Source organism: Hemicordylus capensis, chromosome 15, assembly GCF_027244095.1.
Source record: "Hemicordylus capensis ecotype Gifberg chromosome 15, rHemCap1.1.pri, whole genome shotgun sequence".
Lineage (NCBI taxonomy): Eukaryota > Metazoa > Chordata > Lepidosauria > Squamata > Cordylidae > Hemicordylus > Hemicordylus capensis.
This window is the reverse complement of record NC_069671.1, coordinates 13,697,836-13,717,868: the sequence shown is the minus strand read 5'-3', so window position 1 is coordinate 13,717,868 and position 20,033 is coordinate 13,697,836. Positions and strand designations below refer to the sequence as shown.

General features: G+C 47.1%; 2 protein-coding genes across 3 annotated transcripts in view; both read left to right on the top strand.

Annotated features, from left to right (window-relative positions):
* The first annotated feature begins 1,931 nt into the window (after window positions 1–1,931).
* On the top strand, window positions 1,932–6,736 carry PSMD9 (proteasome 26S subunit, non-ATPase 9). Its single transcript, XM_053280184.1, has 6 exons — window positions 1,932–2,205; window positions 3,690–3,792; window positions 3,905–4,098; window positions 5,163–5,264; window positions 5,533–5,621; window positions 6,245–6,736. Exons 1-6 carry the CDS (start codon window positions 2,089–2,091, stop codon window positions 6,270–6,272), a joined length of 633 nt encoding a protein of 210 aa, XP_053136159.1. The 5' UTR covers window positions 1,932–2,088; the 3' UTR covers window positions 6,273–6,736.
* A 1,049-nt stretch (window positions 6,737–7,785) lies between these two features.
* Window positions 7,786–20,033, top strand: part of CFAP251 (cilia and flagella associated protein 251) — a 30,835-nt gene continuing 18,587 nt past the window's right edge. Inside the window, exons 1-9 of one of the 2 annotated variants that reach the window (XM_053280166.1) lie at window positions 7,786–7,971; window positions 9,094–9,771; window positions 11,531–12,169; window positions 12,788–12,928; window positions 13,772–13,881; window positions 14,968–15,076; window positions 16,993–17,073; window positions 18,125–18,202; window positions 19,773–19,817. In XM_053280166.1, the coding sequence (XP_053136141.1) occupies window positions 7,801–7,971; window positions 9,094–9,771; window positions 11,531–12,169; window positions 12,788–12,928; window positions 13,772–13,881; window positions 14,968–15,076; window positions 16,993–17,073; window positions 18,125–18,202; window positions 19,773–19,817 (2,052 nt within the window). In that variant the 5' untranslated portion in view covers window positions 7,786–7,800. Of the gene's footprint in view, window positions 7,972–8,378; window positions 8,536–9,093; window positions 9,772–11,530; window positions 12,170–12,787; window positions 12,929–13,771; window positions 13,882–14,967; window positions 15,077–16,992; window positions 17,074–18,124; window positions 18,203–19,772; window positions 19,818–20,033 lie in introns of those variants that run through there. The other variant, XM_053280167.1, reaches the window with a different exon arrangement.

Here is a 20,033-nt window from a genome sequence, read left to right as displayed (position 1 = left end):
CAGTGGCTACTTCTTGGGACATCAGGCGGTAGGCCCCTGTGCCTCGTGTCACCCTGGCAACCATGAGTGAAGCCAGAAGCACAATATGGCCATGCCACCATGCTGATGGGCATGGCCCACTCCGTCCCACCCCAACCTGTGGAGGCAGTACAGGAAGTTGGAGGACGCACTGCTTAATGGTATCCAAGGCAGGCAGACCAAAATCAAGGAGGGCTGGGGTGTGTGTGTGTGTGTGTGTGTGGCGGGGTGGGGTGGGGTGGGGTGAAAGCAGAGAGGGGAGGGTGAATTGAACCCCACACCTCTGGAAGGGCTATGGGAAGCTAGACCAGGTTTCTGAACCCACACAGGGCCTTACAGAGTAAAATGTGCAAAACTGAAAATAAAAGTCAGGTCTCTGCCCGGAGGAGCTTACCTTTTAATTCTCAAGAGCAGGGCTGCTCTACTTTGGCCCTCCCTCAGATGTCCGCCTACAGCTCCCATAATCCCTGGCTATTGGCCACTGTGGCTGAGGGTTTGGGGAGTTGTAGTCCAAAAACAGCTGGGGGCTGGCTGGCCAAAGTTGAGCAGGCCTGCTCAGGAGTGAAGCAGGAAACCTTAAGAGGGATTGGCTGGCTGGCATCTGGAGCTAGTACAGCAGCTGAGGGAACTCAGAAAGGCCTGCTGCTGATCCCTGGGACCGCCTTTGTGCCCACAGCCTTCAGGTGGTGGTGGAGGTGGTGGTGGAGCGATGCTCTAGGGACCTGTGTTACCTTTAACAAGGATTTCCAGATGTTGTGGACTACAACTCCCACAATCCCCAAGCAAAAGCCATTGCAGCTGAGAATTCTGGGAGTTGTAGTCAACAGCATCTGGGAATCCCTGTTAGAGGGCACACTAGGGAGGAGGGAGTCCCTGGAAAACATTTGTGGAGTGGATAAATGGTCATGGTAAATGACCCCTGCTGAGTAGAGAGACACCTTTTAATGTGGTGATTCTCTTCTACTGAGCAGGAGGAGAGCAACTGGCCCTATCCATCCCCAGCACAGCATCCCTTCAGTGGCTGTGTGTTGCTGGTATCTGCCTTTTGTTTCTTTTTAGCCTATAAGCCCTATGGGGACAGAGGATCATGCTATTTATATATTATTTATTTTTCTATGCAAACTGCTTTGAGAACTTTGGTTGAAGAGCACGGTATATAAGAAGCAGTAGCAGTAGTAGTTAATATTAGTTAATATTCCTTTCCACAACTGATAATGGAGCAGGGGTGGAGAAAATTGCCTAAGAAGTAAATCAACAGTCCTATCTGGAGTTTGAAGTTTGAAGAGAGCAGCGGGAAGGCTTAAAGAGAAAACAGCTCTTGCCCCTAGCTTTCTGCCCATCCCCCCCGCCACGTGGAATTGATTGAATCCAGGCCCATGGAAATTTTGCAGGGTTCAGAATTTATCAGCAGACATTCCAGAGAGGATCTTCAAAACAGCATCAGTTCTGGAACAGCAGCCAGGGCTCAGCAAGGGGCGGGGGGTGGCCTCAGAGTCAAACCTTTTTCCAGGATCAGGGACACAAAGAACTTGGCCATAGTTGTACAACATCTGGGGCCCCAGGTTTGAGAACCCCTCGCATGGGCATACAAAAGAGCTCCCCTTGAAAGCGTAACTTCCAGGACCCGGGTGGGGGGGCACTTGAGCAAAGTGTGCGGAGTAATAAATTTCACACTGCAGAAAAACACATCAACATGTACTTAATCTTCTACAGATCAACCTACATTTGATGTGGGTTTTTTTTTTAAATGTTTTAATCGCTGCCAGTCTGTGAAGACAATACTGAGCTAGATAGACCAGTGGTCTGACTCAGTATATGGCAGCTTCCTATGTTCCTATATACGATCACTGTCTCCGCCCCATTCCTCTGGCGCCCAGGGGCATAGCCCCGCCCCTTCCCTCACCGTCGCCGCCTCTTCGTCGTAACCTACCGCTTGGAAGCGGGGCTTGTCGTTTTTCCGGCCGCGGAGGAAGTGTTTTGGCTCTCCCTGCTTTCCGTAGTTGCTGTTTGCAGAAATACCTAGATTTTTCTTTCTCTGTTTTTGGATTGCGCGTTTTCGAACCCCCAGTGATGTCCCAGCAAGATCCAGGCCCTACAGCATTGACTGTGAGCGACGTGCAGCAACTGCTGAAGAAGAAGGATGAAATTGAAGCCCAGATCAAAGCGTACTATGCGGTTCTGGAGGACGTAAGTGCCCTGCGGGGCGGAGGGCTGGTTGGCATGGCGAATGTAGGACTGTGCGCAGGCAAAGGTTCCTCGGGCTGTGACTCAGCAGCTTGTCGAGATATTTGCAGACTCCTCCATGGCCTATAGCAGTCTGTGTGCGAGCAGCAGCTGCAAAAAAACCCCCTCCTTAGCTTGTTGCAGGCTGTTCTGGTTTATATTCTTGAAGCGGAGTGGCTTTTTGTTGGGTGCTCTCTATATATGGAAAGCAGTCTGGCTTGCAGTACCGTCCTGTGCCCGTTTACTCAGGAGTAAATCCCGTTGCAGTCGATAGGACTTACTCGGGAGTAAACGCTGGATTATAGCCTTGGCTGTTATTGCGATGGTCTATAACAGGGCCTGCTCAGCTTTGGCCTCCTGCAGATATTGGCCTACAACTCCCATGATCCCTCCTGTTGGCCACTGTGGTTGGGGATTACAAGCAGAAGGTTGCCGGTTTGAATCCCCACTGGTATGATTATTTCCCAGACTATGGGGAACACCTATATCGGGCAGCAGCGATATAGGGAGATGCTGAAAAGCATCATCTCATACTGAGCGGGAGGAGGCAATGGTCAACTCCTCCTCCTGTATTCTACCAAAGACAACCACAGGGCTCTGTGGGTGCCAGGAGTTGAAATTGACTTGACGGCACACTTTACCTTTAGTCTAAAAAAACAGCTGGGGGGCCACAGTTGAGCAGGCCTGGTCTATAACTCTGACGTTACTGCTTTGCTCATATAAGGTGAGGCTCAACTTAGTTTAGTGTTGAATCCGGAATAACTACCAGTCCTGAACTCAAAAGCATAAAGACTACTGTGTATTCCATGTGTGTTGAAAGAGAGTTGGATGTTAACGACCCCTAGCTACTCCTTATATGCTGGTGGCTTGCAGTATTGATGAGAAATGGGGGTTTGCTGCAAGAAATTAATCTGGATTAAATTTATTTTATATCAGTGTGTTGCGTCACTGCAGAAAGCAAGTACTGTATGCTTGAAGAGTGAGACACCCTCTGGGTGATTGGCTGCTCCTTCCTTTTATATCTTACATCTGAAATTGTAGCTTCTTGCAGGTGCATTTGTCCGTATGCTTCTTGGGTCAGCCACCACAGAGGTGTAAGGTAGTTGTGCTTTGTCAAAGGGGTTTGAATAACGATTTGATAAAGACTAGCTCAGTGGCTGAGTGCTTTTCTCTTTTGTATACAGGTCTCTGTTTCAATTCCCAGCATCTCCCCTTAAAAGAATCAAATAGCAAGGAAAGCAAAAGACCACTTCGGAGATACATATGAACAGAAAAGTACATCTATGAGATAACATTGGGTCTCTCTCTTATTAGCAGTGTGTTGGATTACAGAACCCTTAACAGCCTGCTACTTTAGTGTATCAATTTAAAAACAAGATCCTATATGTCCGCTTTAGAAAAGGTCTCAAAAAGGCAATATGTGTGGTGTTGTTTTTTCCTCCTTGCAGCAAAAAGGTGTTGGGATGAATGAGCCACTGGTGGATGTTGAAGGTTATCCCCGTGCCGATGTTGATATCTACCAGGTTCGGACGGCAAGACACAACATAATCTGTAAGCAGCTAGTCCTCAATATAATTGTTTCCTTGCAGTGGGGGAGAGATGGAAAAAAGCAATGCTGTTTCGGATGACTAGCTTGTAGACTCTGGGTTCTTTTTACCTGTAGGTTTGCAGAATGATCACAAGGCATTGATGCATCAGGTGGAACAAGCTCTCCATCAGTTGCATGCCCGGGAGAAGGAGAAGCGGGAAAGGGATGAGGCAGAAGCGCAAGTCGAGGCCAGGAGTCAGAGCCAGGCCTTGCCTCAGCCTTTCGCCAGAGTGAACGCTGTCACCCCAGGGTCTCCAGCAAGTATCTCGGCAAGTACTTCCATTTGGACCTTTACCCCTCTCGATTCCTGTACATGTATATGTTTTAGACTGGGCCGGACAGTTGGCTCAAAGAGCTCAATACTGTCCAGTGATTCCATCAGGATAAGAGGAGGGACGCCTCTGAACACCAGGTGCTGGGGAATACCAACAGGAAAGGGCAGCTGCCCCCCCACCCCTGGCAGGATTTCCAGATGTACCTCGTTGGCCGCTGTGTGAAGCAGGTTGCCGGACTGATCGGCCTTTAGCCTGACCCTGCTGGCCTTTTCTTATGTCTATGCTGACTGGCAGCAGACAGAGAATGTTTTCCCCCCCCAACCTTACCCGGAGATGCCAGGAATTGAGCTGGGAACTGTCTGCATGCCAAGCTTGAGCACTAAGCTACAGCCCCTCCCCAAAGTGGGATGCTTTTCTTTTTGTCTCCCCTGGAGTGGATGGGAGAGTGACCCGTAGACAACAATGGAGAAATTGGCAGGTCGGATGTTTAAACCGTCACCTTAAATGGCACAGCAGGGAAATGCTTGGCTAACAAGCAGAAGGTTGCCGGTTCGAATCCCTGCTGGTACTATAATGGGCAGCAGCGATCTAGGAAGGTGCTGAAAGGCGTCATCATTTCATACTGCGTGGGAGGAGGCAATGGTCAACCCCTCCTGTATTCTACCAAAGACAACCTCAGCGCTCTGTGGGCACCAGGAGTCGAAATCAACTTGACGGCACACTTTACCTTTATGTTTAAACCACGAAACTAATTTTTAAAAACTGTCATTTTTATGACAGATGACCTGAATTGGAGCTTGAGCTCCTGTCTTTGCAGCTTTTGGGTTTGCGGTTCACACACTGCAGCTATGCTAGAAGTATGGATTCCTCCACTGTTTTCTACAGGCAGCTCTCACTGTTGCCCTGGGGAGGAGGGACTGGAGAATGGTGTCCAAATCAACTTGGAAGTTGGGCCCTGTGTGTGAGTCTGGCTTTTATAAGCCTGTGATCACCTGCTACTGACTACTTCTTTCCTGTGGCTAACCCAAGGTCCATGTGACTTCTGGTTTTCTCTGAAGGGCTTGCAGGTTGACGATGAGATAGTTGAGTTTGGCTCTGTGAACACTCGCAACTTCCAGTCGCTACAGAACATTGTCACAGTGCTGCAGCACAGTGAAGGGGTAAGCACCTTCTCCGGCGTGGTTTGGTTATGTCTATATGATGCTTGTAAATATTCTGCTCTGCACCACTGAGTCATTAAGGCAGCTCTACCTTTCTCACTGGTAGGTCTTTCATTTTAAGCTGGCAAGCAGGACAGAAAGAGGATCGTTAGCCATCCTCTCTCACATCCACAGCTGCCTTGGTTGCTCCAAGGTTGTTTCACAGCTGTATTAAGTTAACAAAGCTAACATTGCAAGACAGTCAGGACTCTGTGTTGTGATTTTCCAGAAACCCTTAAGTGTAACCGTCATCCGTAGAGGGGAAGAACTGCACCTTGGCCTCACACCTAGACGCTGGTCCGGGAAAGGGCTTCTAGGGTAAGAATTCCCCAAACTACCTCTTGTACCAAAGTCCACACCATTTCCGTCAATAATCTTCATTCAGCTTCCACCCCTTGATTCTGAACTGTGTCATTAACAATGCTTAGAGTTCTTACTTCTCCCTTCAATGTGTGTAAATGTTGTGAATATCATTAGCAGGAAGATGTTAGAAAAAGGTGTGTAATTCCTACCATGACTCATCTGTCACTGTACTATATTGAAGATTCCCACTTCAATGGGAGCTGTTTCTTACTTGAGGGCTATTTCACCAAGCCCCTAGCCACACGGTAATGTGACAGTAAATTCTGCCAGTGCCTGATCCCATGAAGCAGCCATATCAGATAAATTATAAGCACACTGGCAGAACCTTGTTGGTCCCAGCATTGCACATGGCGGGTAGGGTTGTATGTTAAGCTGCCAAGCTGGCTGGCAGCTGACGCATAATCGTTCCACTCTTTTTCTCTCCCAGTGGCTGTGTGTTTAACATCTTTATTTTATTGGTTTTGTGCATTCATGTTCTTGGTGTTTGCCTTGCATTTCTATGAGGAATGAAAGGTGGATTTATAAGCGAATCATCATCAAAGAGGATCAATATCTTCCTCTCTTCTTTTTCCCCCAAGCTGCAATATACTCCCTTTGCAAAGATGACTTCCTCCAGCAAATCTCCCAATGATTTGAAATCCCAACGGCATTTCAAGCCTGGACTGAACACCTTCCTCTCCCCGAATAAGCTAGAACATGGAAAATTGAATTTGAAGGCTGCAGTGTCTACTGCTGAAGTTCTGACTGCTGGCTCACAGTTACAGTTTGGAAATGTCAATTCATCGGATTTCTTTGCCCTCCTCTCACGTCATTCACACCATGTATAAACATGGGCAGTGAGGGTTGTAACTTTATTTTGGTTTTTGGCTATTTATCCTAGGCTCTTCTTCTTCTTTTCTGTTTATTAGGGCACTTGCCAATAGAAGTTGGTTTGTTTTTCTTTATGGTTGACACCTTGTAGTACTCACTTTCACATCTCTGAAGTGTGCCAGAATGTTGGTTGACATTGTATTTTGTATTTTCGTTACAATGAAGCCATTCTGAATAAACTTTTAAGATTTAGAAACATATGTACTGTACTAAACAATATTTTCACTTTTTTGGTTCCACCCATCCTGGTATCAGAATTGCAGTTAGAATAAACACTTCTTTAGTTCCATCAACAGCAAATCCTTATATCTTCAAAATCATAATACATCATTATTGGTGTGAAACTTAATTACTAAATCTACTTTTTAAAAAGCTATGCTACCATTTTAGATTATATATGTTTCCATTTCTTTTTACGGAACATATGATACTGTTTTAACAGGGAGACAGATTATTGGTCCATCTAACCCAGAACTGTCTGCTCTGACTAGCAGCAGCTTTTTGGGGTCAGAAATCTTTCTCACTCCTGCTTACAGATTTTTTTTGAATGGTAACTGTCAACTCAGGGTTTTAATCCAGCCCATAGTTTATCCCTGCAATCCCAAGGATTATGAGAGTGAGTAGTCAACACATTACATTTAATGCACATACAGTCATACACTTCCTGTCTGTTCTACATTTATGGGCATTATAAAGGTAAAGTTGTGCCGTCGAGTCGGTTTCGACTCCTGGCGCCCACAGAGCCCTGTGGTTTTCTTTAGTAGAATACAGGAGGGGTTGACCATTGCCATCTCCTGTGCAGTATGAGATGATGCCTTTCAGCATCTCCCTATGTCACTGCTGCCCGATATAGTAGTTCCCCATATTCTGGGAAACACACCAGCAGGGATTCGAACCAGCAACCTCTTGTTCCCTAGGCAAGTTACTTCCCCGCTATGCCATTAGGGGGCTTATACCCAGTTTTTTAAGTGAACACATATGCAGTCATTCACTCAACATGTACATGTGTACACACACACACATATAAGCATGTACAGTGTAATGTCTGAATAAAATTAGAGCTCACGGAGGTGATCAAGGGCCAGCCACGTCTCTCAGCATAGGCTTATTGTGAAAATAAAATGGGCCTGGCGTCGCTGCTTATGTTGTGCAAGCTCCGTTGAGGCAGAGTGAATAAAAAGAGCCAGCGTGGTGTAGTGACTAGAGTGGCTTTTGGGGGGGACAGGTTGGGCCATGGCTTAATTTCTTATGTCTAGGGGAAAAGATGGCCCAGGCAGTCTACAACGCATGGTGCAATCCTATGCCAGGCCTTCCTTTGGTTTACTCAGAAGCCAGTTCCCTTGTGTTCGGCGTAGGGTTGCCAACTGCCCCTCATTTCAGGGATGAAATGTTGGTCCCTAGAGGGACAGCATTCGTCCCTCATTTTGGCGGCGAGGTGAGCAGCTTCTTGTTTTGAGAAGTTTGGGGTTGAAAAGTGGTATAACTCGAATATGTTTTAAATCAGGGATGCTCAACCTTGGGTCCCCACCCAGATGGGATTGGACTTCAACTCCCATAATCGCCAGCCCCAGTGGCCTTTGGTTGGGGATTATGGGAGTTGAAGTACAATCACATCGGGGGACCCAACGTTGAGAATCCGGGTTCTAAATAACAACGTTGGCATTATTCAATAGCATATAATGCAAGTGTGTGTATGTATATGTGTATATATTTAGGTCAATGACAGGCTCTTGGTTACCACTGCATACAACACCTGGCCCCCCCAGCCCCCCCCCCCAACTTGTGTCCCTCATTCTGGCAATGAAATGTGGGCCACCCTAGGCTTGGGCAGGCTTTCTCCTAGGTACATGCGCCTAGGCTTGCAGCCACAGTGTGTCTGCCTGGGGGCGGCTTTGCGGCCTGTCGCCAGGCTAGCAGCTGCTGGTTGCTATGGGAACAGGATCTGAGGCAAACAAAAAAGCCGGCCTCCCAACAAGGCCGCTCGGTTGAAGCCTGGCAGGTGAGTTTGGATAAAGGGGGGACCTCTTTGACAGGGCCAGGGCTGTGAGGGAGCAAGGGTTTGGGATGCCCCAGATAGGAGGGAAGACAAAATGTGTGTGTGTGTGTGTGTGATATCAAGTTCACACACACACACACAGAGCTGTGTGTGTGTGTTTGTCCTGCTAGTTCAATGTGTTTGTCCTGCTAGTTCAAACTTTGTAGAAGTACGCATGCTGTGCAATTTTGCTGCCCGTTCAAATGCCAAACCCCACACTCCAGAAGGTCTCATATGTGGGCAGCAAACATCGCCAAGCATCTGGTGGCATCTGGAAGCCTAGCGCAGGAGCCTGGAGTGCCGCATCGGCCTTCACAGGCCCGAAGCCCACCGTGTCTTTCTTGGCGTCGTGCCTTTGGGGGGCATTTTAGTCCTGGGAGATGATTGGGCTGGAAAGTGGGCTATATAAAGGGAGCTAAGAAATAACACGTAGCTATTCCCCAGATTGATGGTGCCTCCCTGCGTCATGGAAACGTCGTGTGACGCTCTTGTAATTCGTATTATTTAAACCCTGTTTCTCAGAGACCTATTTGTAGGGAAGCTCAGAAGAGGATGAATGAAGGAGGGAATGAAGGCCCTCCGGAGAAACTGGTGGGCAGGAGTGAAGACGACCCTCCAGAGGATGCAGCAGGCAGAAGTGGAGGAGCCCATGAAATGTCTCCGGAAGAACCAGTGGACAGAGATGCCCAGGAAGGCCCTCCAGAGGAACCAGAGGAGAGAAATGGTGGAGCCCAGGAAAGCCCTCCAGAAGGACCAGTGGACAGAGCAGCCCTGGAAGGCCCCCCAGAGGAACCAGCAGACAAAAGTGAAGGAGCCCAGGAAGGCCCTCCGGAAGAGCCAGTGGACAGAGATGCCCAGGGAGGCCCTCCTGAGAAACTAGAGGAGAGAAATGGTGGCGCCCAGGAAGCCCCTTTGGAGGAACCAGCAGAAGCCCCTCAAGGGACAAAATGGCCAGAACCAGTTGCTGAGGCACCAAGTGAAGAAGAGGCACAGGGTGCAGCAATGACTCTAGAGGAGGTGGAATTGCCCAGCCAGGCTCACATAGTGCCAAGCAAAGAGGGCCTCCAGGATCCCCTGGAAAGAACAAAAGATGAAGAGCATCCCGCGTCAGCCCTACAAGAGACTCTCCTGGTGGAAACCGTCACTTCTCCAGGCCCCCTGGAAATGTCTGAAGATGCTGCTGCAGTGGGTTTACCCACAGTAAGTATCCACCTGATAAAATGGCCAGTGGCAGTTCAGTAGTCCACAGAGTTATCCCACCAGAAGGCTTCCAGGCAGGGTCCCTTCCAGTGCTAACATTCTAGGATTCTAAGATTCTGTAGTTACACAAACAAACAGTCTTGGCTGGTGTTCTGAAGTTGGGCATAGAATCCAGCATCCCAGGAATCTCAGCTTTCATTTAAATGAAACAGTAAGGTTCTAGTCCTTATGGCTGCGTAGAAAATGTTTGAGCTATGCCTGGTTACATCTTAGATGTTTAGGTAAGTAGGATTTCCAGGGATCAGGGCTGGAGATATATATTTAACATAATGATAAGACAATTAGTTTTTTCTAGTATATTGTTAACCCACAGCACAATCACCCTGTTGGCTTTTTCATTAGTGGGAGACAGAATTATTGCAGAGTAAATGAAAATAATAGGCAGAGTAGAATCTCCAGTGATGTGTAATGCTTAAAAAGCTTTTTATTTATGTTCCAATTTAAATTAGTAATAATAATAATACCACACTAAAGATGGGGTATTATCCTCCCTTCCACATGGGAGGAGAGCTGGTCTTTTGGCAGCAAGCATGACTTGTCCCCTTTGCTTTGCTAAACCACCCTGGTTGTATATGAGTGGCAGACAACATGTGTGAGCACTGTAAGATATTCCACTTAGGGGATGGAGCCGCTCTGGGAAGGGCATCTGTATGCTTGCATGCAGAAGGTTCCAAGTTCCTTCCCTGGAGATTCCTGCTTGCAACTTTGGAGAAGCTGCTGCCAGTCTGTGTAGACAATACTGAGCTAGATAGACCAATGGTCTGACTCAGTATATGGCAGCTTCCTATATTCCTATGAGCAAGGGTGGGCAATGTCTCAGGCAGTTAGCTTTGTTATTAAACTAGGGGTGATAAACATGTTCCTATATTTCTGGTCACCATATCTTAAAAAGAGGACATTGTAGAACTGGAAAAGGTGCATTTTTGCACCTGGAGAAGGTGCAGAATATGGTAACCTAACCAAGATGATCGGGGCCTGCAGCAGCTTCCTTATGAGGCAAGGCTACAGTATCTGGGAATCTTTAGTTTGGAAAAGAGGCAACAATGCGGAGACATGATAGAGGTGTATACAGTTATGCATGGAGTAGAAAGAGTGGACAGGAAGAAAATTTTCTCCCTCTCTCACAACACTAGAACCAGGATCATCCCATGAAAATTAAGGCTGGAAAATTTAGGACCAACAAAAGGAAGTACTTTTTCCCACAGCGCATAATTAAGCTATGGAATTCTCTGCCACAGAGTGGCTGTGATGGCTACTAGCTTGGATTTAAAAGGGGGTTAGACAAAGTCATGGAGGACAGGTCTATCAATGGCTACTTGTCCGGTGGTTATAGGCCACCTCCAGCCTCAGAGGCAAGATGCCTCTAAATACAGGTAGCAACAGCAGGAGAGGCGGCATGCCCCCAGCTCTTGCCTGTGGGCTTCTCAGAGCCATCTGATGGGCCACTGTGTGAAACAGGGTGCTGGACTATATCGTCTTTGAACCTGATCCAGCAGGGCTGTTCTTATTTATTTGTGAAATGTTGAAGGCTATCTGGCATTTGTCTATCCACAACAATGTTTTCTCCCAAGTGGAGACTTTGTTTTGAAGTCAGCTTTCAAAACTGTGACTATGCTATCCAAAGATAAGGAGTACCAAACTCTGCAAAAACCTTGTCTTTAAGGCAACTACAGTTGATGTTGATTAAATATCTTTACAGGAGAAAGAAGAGGCCTGGATCTCAGCACAAGAGGATAAATCACCAATAGATATTACACATAAAACTTCAAGAAGGGGAGAAGAGTGGAGTCACTCAAGAGAAAACATCTTGAGGATTGAACATCCTGAAGAAAAAGCAAGTGAACGAGAGAGAGAAAGTCAAAGAAGTAGTATTGCATCCGAGGGAGAGGAAGGTAGACAGGAAGGCAGAATTGGGAAAGCAAGCTTTAGGAAAACCCCAGAGAGAACACAACCACCCGAAACAGAAATCAGAGCCCAAGCTGCAGAGAAAGAGCATCGCTCCATAAGCAGAGAAAGGATTGTGAGACAGGAGAGTCCTGAAGGAAGCCCCAAAGAGATGTCTTTGGGGTCACCTGCAAGTGCCAGGGACAGAGATTCTCCAGACAGTTCCGTCACGAGAGGACACTTGGCCACCGAAGACGATGAGATTGCTCGCAGAAGTGGGGAAGAGGCTCCCAGCAGGGAATCCAAGGAAGGCGCCCAAGAAGAGGAAGGACTCTCCAAAACCATAACCGCTGCCAGCGACACAGCTCCAGCTGAGGAACAGTCTGTGGTATCCTCTGCCCTCCCGGGCATGATGTTTGAAGAGAAGAGCAAACTACTCTCAACACACCCACTGGTGAGTATGTTATACCCACAAAAATACAACCAGAGGCAAGCTTACCCCTGGAATTCTGGGCTGTAGTCCAGGGCCTCCACAGCCCCAGCAGAGCCTCAAATCCTCTTTAGTCTGTCCCAGATGGTGTGGTCGCCCAGCCAAGCATGATGATGCTTAATATGCAGGGGGGGGGGGCTCCAAAGGCCTTTAGGTCCAGGCTCCAAAATTACTTAGGTGCACTTCTGAATACAACTATGGGAATATGATAGAAGCTTATAATATTGTACTATGGGTAGATATATTTAAGAAATAGCTTTCTAGACCTCATTGTCGTGAAATATACATTTCACAATGATGTACTGTGCAGGCCAAGCCTGCTGAAATCTTGGAATCCAGAGGAGTTGAAAAGATTTTAATTTGACAGGGGACGGAGCTTTAGCAATCTGCATACCTAATTGTGCCATGACCAGAGGGGGGAAACTGAATAAAAGTCACAACACTGGAAAAATCATGCAGATTGGCTGAAAAGACTCCATAATATACACAGACTGAACAATGTGGCTGACCTTGCTGTGGAATTTTGATTCTGGGATTTTCAATTTAGCACTGGGTCTGAATATGAGCCTGTTTCTCTTTCAGAGTTTGACATGGGTCTTTGGCTACAATCACAACCTCCCTGTTTTCAACCTGCTGGATGAAGAGTATCGGGTCATTCTGTATGTCTGCTCTCACACTGCTGTGATCCATGACATCTTCCGGAACAAGCAGTATCACCTCCAGGTACTGGGATCCACATTCTTGCTAGGCAATGCCTGTTTCCAGCTTCACCAAGCGACATCTCTCATTCTTTTAGTTGTCACATGCTAAGGCTACTTTCACACATTACATGGGATGAACCTGAGTTGGCTCCTGAGTGTACACGTGATGTGAGAAAGCGCTTCATTATTCCCTCTGTTGAGTAGGGCTCAGAAGCTTTGCAGGAGATGGGAGGCCTCGTAATGATGCTGAATCCGCCTCCTGGTCTCAGCTTTGGCACAGAGCTGTCTCTGTTTCGGGGATGAGATTGTGGAGGAGAGTCTAGAGCTGGAAGATGGAACCAGTTGGGGTCCATCTAGGACCCCATTCTGAAACCTTTGCAATTGGAGAGTCTTCCAAGACCAGTATCGGGGCATTTAATTTACTTTACTTTACTTAACACCGACTCCTCTGGGCCTCTGTAGCTGCTAAGGCAAGTGGTGGGGTCCTCCTTGATCTCGTCTAGTCCTGGTCTCTCATTGGTCTTGATGGGAAAGTGATGGGACAAAGACACAGCTGCTGGGGAGAACTTGCTTATGAGCTTACCAAGGGCTCTGGCCAGCCCCTGTCGGAAACAGAATGCTGGTCTGGATGGTCATCTTATTTAGTAAAGCAGTTCTTGCATTCCTATGAAGAGCACCTTTTAAAAAGAGAATCCTACACCACTTAGGCTGTTGTGAGACACTCTGTAAAGTGAGGAGAGGGCTGCTCCCAGTCAAGCCTGATTTGACCAGGAACCAAATCAGGCTCCAGGTTTAGGGGCCTGATCAACACCTCCGATAAACTCTTCACCCGTCTCTCACAGGCCTCCTTCCTGTGTCTTCCCAGGGTCACTCAAGTTGTATTTCTTGCATCTGTATAAGCGAAGACAGGAGGTGGATAGCAACAGCTGACCGAGGTCCTGAGAGCATGGTGATCATCTGGGATGGCTACTCTGCGTAAGCTTCTGATAGCTGCTGTTCAAAGATAATTTCTTCCTCTGCTAGCAAAGAATCACAGAGGATGGATCTGTCCATGACATAAGGTCTGTTAGTGGCCAATAACAGCTGTGGTAGTTAAATGGAACCCCCATGCTTGCGGGCAGTCTACCTCTAAACACCAGTCCTTGGGAAGCAATTGTCTCCTTTATGCCCTGATTGGGAGCTTCCTGGAAACTTCTGGCTGACCATTGTTGGAAACAGTATGGTAGACTAGATAGACTTTATTCTCAGTTTCCATTAGAACCAGATTCATTGCCAGGGGTGTAACTATAATTGACCAAAGGGAGACAAATGTCCCTGGGCCCCTGAAGGAGAGGGGGCCCGCCAGCTGTGTGACAGTTTGATCTTTGTTCTCCCCCTTCGGTCTCTCCAAAGAAGGTGACGGGCCCATCTGCACTTTTTGTCCCTGGGCCCTCTCCAAGCTTGCTACGCCCTTTCCTTTGCTATGCACTTCTAATTCCTTTATTATGTGATGCTATATAGCTCTTGAGCCAAATAATCACCCACAAGGATTTTTATTTCTGTTATTACCTCTGTGCATAAGTTGGTTTACAGAGGTTTTCAGAGCTGAGCCCTAGTCTGCAGACAAGTGGGAACCAGGAGCTGGGAACCAAACGGGAGGCAGGGACATGGAGCCAGGAGTCAGAACCAGAGAGGACCCCAGAGGCAGGAAAAGCTATGTTTGCCCAAGTGAAGTCCTAGCCTGAACAGGAAGTGTTTATAGCCCTTCCTTTTGAGGAGAACCAGTGGCCAGGATGGGTGGACAGAACCACTGCAATTCTAGGGATCCCATCATTGTCAAATGGTATGCTCCAGTCTATACCTTTGATGGCTCACCATCAAGGGTAGTTGAATAGGGAGCTGGGGAGTCTTAGTTCTAGCCGCAGGAGCTCCTGACAGTTCAGTAGAATTCCCCCTTGCAGGTGGTTAATGTGATATCCACAGAAATCAGGCCCCGAATGTATCTGTCGCTTGAGGTAAAAATCGAGCTGGCTGATTAGCTCTTCTGCTCTGATCAGCAACTTCACATGCTTTGTCCTCCAGGGTTCCTGTGCACACGATATTCGACAGTCACCCAGAAGGTGGAGTTGGTGCCATTGCAATTTCACACGATTCAAAGTTTTTGGCTACCATAGGGGCCGGAGAAGTGCAAGTAAGGGGAATATCTGCTCTGTTGAATTCACCTAAAACAACATTTCTCAACATTTCTTAAGAAGAGGAGAGCTGGTCTAAGGAGAGGAGAGCTGGTCTGGTGGTAGCAAGCATGACTTGTCCCCTTAGCTAACAGGGTCCGCCCTGGTGGCATTTGAATGGGAGACTAGAAGTATGAGCACTGGAAGAGATTCCCCTCAGGGGATGGAGCTGCTCTGGGAAGAACATTTAAGTTCCAAGTTCCCTCCCTGGCAGCATCTCCAAGACAGCTCTGAGAGAGATTCCTGCCTGCAACCTTGGAGAAGCTGCTGCCAGTCTGTGTAGCCAGTACTGAGCTAGATGGACCAAGGGTCTGACTCAGTATATGGCAGCTTCCTATGTTCAAGGAGAGGAGAGCTGGTCTTGTGGTAGCAAGCATGATTTGTCCCCTTAGCTAAGTGGGGTCTGCCCTGGTTGCATAGCAATGAGAGACTAGAAGTGTGAGCACTGGAAGATATTCCCCTCAGGGGATGGAGCCACTCTGGGAAGAACATTTAAGTTCCAAGTGTCCTCCCTGGCAGCATCTCCAAGATAGGGCTGAGAGAGATTCCTGCCTGCAACCTTGGAGAAGCCACTGCCAGTCTGTGTAACCAATACTGAGCTAGATGGACCTATGGTCTCACTCAGCCGCCCCGAGCAGTAGTGCACTGGAGGGGTGGGGTATAAATATTTTAAACAAATAACAATAGAATATAATAACAATAAAAATATGGCAGCTTCCTATATTACTGTGTAACTTGGGGTGGCGGGTTGTGAGGGACAGTGGTGGGGACAGGGAGCACAACCCATCCTGTATGTCTTGGGCTATAAACACTCATGGTTCAGGATTTCCCATATGATGGGTTGGTCATAAAGTTTATATTTATGGCCATAAAGACCAGGGATTCTCAACGCTGGATCCCCAGATGTTATTGGACTTCAACTCCCATAATCCCCAACCAAAGGCGGCTGGGGATTATGGGAGTTGAAGTCCAATAACATCTGGGGACCCAACGTTGAGAATCCCTGATATAGACCACATGACCGTATTTTGGTCCTGTCATGTGAGCTGATTCACTCAAAAAGACAATTATGCTGGGAATGATCAGCGGAAGAAGGAGACGGGAGAGGCCTTGTACTCGGTGGCTGGATATTATTAGAAATGACACTGGAATGACCATGGTGGAATTAAAGGAAGCTGTACGAGATAGGATGGGATGGAGTGCATTGATCCATAGAGTGACCGAGAGTCAGACACAACTGAACGGATAAGAAGAAGGGTTGGTCATAACTCCACTGGAGTCTCTGTAAGAGAGACATGTAGATGTATGTGCTTGGCTGCTGGAGGTATAGTTGCCTCAAGCCAGAGATGAAGCAGCTGGAGTAGCCTCAAGCTGGAGATCAAGTGGCACAAGGGAAGAGTTTGTATTGCAGCTGGCAGGGAATGGAGAAGAAGCACCCCTGGAAGGCCAAGAAATGTTGTCATAAGGGGACCCAGCCCAGGCGATGGGAATAACCTAATATATTTGACTGCATTAAATTGTTAATAAAATTCTGTTTAATGTAATCTGTTTAAAAATAAAAGCCCAGTGCTTGCAGCTCTCTCTGTGCCTTTGCACTCATTAGCCAGAACATTGGAAGGTGGGAAGTTTACTTCCTAGTGAGCCGATGGCAGTATTGTACCAACATATTTTTCCTTATGACCCCACTAGTGAAAGGACCCTGGCCTTTTTCCAAAACAAGCTGAACATTTAGGCTTGCAATTGCCTTGAGACCCTTGACTGTGACAGGCACTGGAGTGTGGGTTAGGGATGCCAGTTGAGGCTTCAGGAGGGATTGTGATGGTTCTAGTGAGTCCAGCAGGGTGTGTGACTCTGTCGGTTTCCTTCTTTGCCTCAGAAAGTTTGCGTCTGGAGGTGGACCTCACCTGAACCAGGGCCTGTCTGCAGCGTGGAGCTCCAGACCCAGTTTGGCATTCAGGTGAGACATTTCTGATCAGATGTGGGCATTCAAAGTGAATTCCAGACAAGGTATGCTGTGATCTAACACAGTGTTTCTCAACCACCGGTCCCTGGACCGCTGCCGGTCCCCGAAGGGTTGAGTGCCGGTCCCTGACTGGGAGTCAACCCCCCCCCCCAACTGAAATCAAGGCACTCACTTACTCAATTCTGCACATGGCACGGAAGAGGAAGAGTATCACGGAGGCGTGGGACCCTTATTGTGCCTTGCCTCCACGTGCTGCTGAGATCTTCCTACAGCTATCTTATTCCCTATCTTTACAGCTTCAAACTGTATGCGATGCGGGGGCATGGAGGAAAAAGTATGGCAGTGGGCGCCACTTGAAGGGCTGCTGGTTCTTGCATGCTCATTGTTTGCAGCCAAAGGTTGGTTGATTGAAACCCAGCTGCCTGTTGTGGTCGAGGCGCCTTGAGAGGGAACGCTGTTTCCCTCTTGCATCAGTGGGGCTTGCTTGTATGTTGTTTTCATTGGCCCCATGTAGCTTTTGAATTTTTCTAATGGCCCAACATCCCCTCTCCATTGAGTAATCACAAGCACCTCCACTCCAGACATACTGGAGACAAATTTGTTCACCCAGGCTTTTAGATTCAGGGGTTCTCAACCTTGGGTACCCAGACGTTGGTGGACTTCTACTCCCATAATCCCCAGCCATAGTGGCCAAATGCCATTGTTGTTGGGGGTTATGGGAGTTTAACTGAGGGACCCAAGGTTAAGAACCCCTAATATTCCATGTTTGCAAAAGATTCCAAATTTAATTATTTTAATGCTTATATTATTTTCATTCTAAACTGCCCAGAGATGCAAGTTTTGTGCAGTATAGAAGTCTGACAGACAGACAGACAGATAGACAGACAGACAGACTTGAAACCCCTTTACTAACTGCTGGTCCAGGAAACTGCGCATGAAGAATGTAGCGGTCCTTGAAACTCTGCACGAAGAATTTAGCGGTCCTTGACTCCAAAAAGTTTGAGAAACACTGATCTAACATGTCACTCACTTGTCAATTTTCCAGGATTACATTGCATTTAGTTCCAGAGACCACAGAGAACTGGTCAGCAACAGCCAAACGCAAGTCATATTTTACATGTGGGTAAGTTGGAATGAAAGTGTCTCTGTCATAGGTCGGCTTATGGTTTCACCAAAGCTGTGAGCCATATAGGCAGCAGGGCTGTGTCTCTTCCACAACAGCACTACACAAGCACAGAAGCGGGAACAGGTAGCAGGATTTCGCCTCTTGGGAACCTCAGATATTAATTTATTTATTTTTAAGTTTATAGCCTTTAAGGTCACAAAGGTAGGCTTAAAGGAGGAGGATTTACCAGAGTTATCAAGCAACATATATAGTAAGTCCTTGGCCTCAATCTGGGTTAATTCCTGGAACTCAGAATTTTTCTTTCCCCTTTACTATTTGTTTTAGCGATGGAACCACTAGCCCAGGTAATCAGAAAGAATGAATTTATGAAGGGGTTAAAATTACAGATAAGGAACATACAATCAGTCTCTTTGCAGATGATGTAGCCTTGGTTCTATCTGATCCTCTACGGACCATTCCTATTATTCAAGAAGTTCTTCAGGACTTCAGAGATGTTTCTGGGCTCTCAGTTAATTACCAAAAGTCAGAATGGATCTGTATCAATATAGGTCTAAAGCCTAAAGAGAAGATACGTTCATGTTGGGCTTATCTAAATAATTTTCAACAATTAATTATTTGGGTGTAAAAATCTCCAAAAAATTATCTGAGTTAAATAAATTAAACTACACTCCATTGTCAGATATATTAAAGGTATGATCCGTAAATGGGATAATGGTCATCTATCCTTACTACCATCTATGGTGGGCTTGTCCAAGAGCCACTCTAGGAAAAATATCTAGTTTCCAAGTTCCCTCCCTGGCATCTCCAAGACAGGAGAGAGAGAGACTCCTACAGGGCCAAACTTAAAATTTAACTTAATAGGGCTGTCCTCACAATTGTGAATAGGGTAGGAGATGCCGGAAGCTGTGCCTGCTGCTGTTTTCCAGTTATCTGTGGATTAAAAACAAGGTCAGGGGTGCTGTCCGTGATCGTGGGCCAAGCAGCAACTGAGGAGCTGGGCACAGCTGCTGAGCAGGAGGGAGGCCTCCAGCCCGGTTGCTTCTTAGCAGATGTTCACTGTCGGCACCTCCGATCTTGTTTCCCCCTCATAGATTATCAGAAGTCGGGAGTGCACACAGCTCCTGAAACTGGGTAGGTAGGACAAGTTACTGATTGTGTGAATGGCCTTATTGTGTAGCTTGATTGTTAGTCCCCTAGCTAATACGAAGCTTTGCCTTTTTGCTCCAGCTCCCCTCCTGCTTAATTTCATTTATTTCTCTATTGCAGACTGAGCCTGTGAGACTCTTGGTTTTATTTCTGTCCAGTGTCTAGTACAGTTACAGGTGCTTTGATAAATAATTCATGATAATGGCGATGAATTGTTGTGTGTAACGTTCATCAAACGAAATGCCTTGGAGTGACTCTCCTCCTTAGCTTTATTTGTCATTGCTTTTCATCACTGTTCACAATTTAACTGCAGTTGCCTTTGAAAAAGAAAGCGGGGTAGAGAGAGAATGCCGCCTCCCACACTAGGAACCTGCTATTCAGGGAACTGATCTCAGTATTGTCTTTCTCCATTTCTCTTTAGGAGGACAAAGTTCTGCAGTACCACCCTCCCCTCCTATCAGACAAAGTGAGTACCAGTATAGAATGCTGGCAGGAACTTGTGGAATGGAATGCCTACACATTATTTGTATATTCTGCTACATGGAAATCCATATCCCCTGGGCAGAAATCCTGAAGGGGGTGACCACTACCTTTTGCAAACAAAAGAAATGATGCACAGTTGCTTCATTTGCACCTGAAGATCAGCTCATACAAGCAGGGTTCAGGGGCTCTCCCAGACAGC

Excerpts from the sequence above, each read along its gene's own strand:
- PSMD9 (XM_053280184.1), top strand. The coding sequence starts at position 2,089 with ATGTCCCAGCAAGATCCAGGCCCTACAGCATTGACTGTGAGCGACGTG. Across the intron at positions 5,265-5,532 it reads TGCTGCAGCACAGTGAAGGG|AAACCCTTAAGTGTAACCGT; the intron begins GTAAGCACCTTC and ends GTGATTTTCCAG. Across the intron at positions 5,622-6,244 it reads TCCGGGAAAGGGCTTCTAGG|CTGCAATATACTCCCTTTGC; the intron begins GTAAGAATTCCC and ends TTTTCCCCCAAG.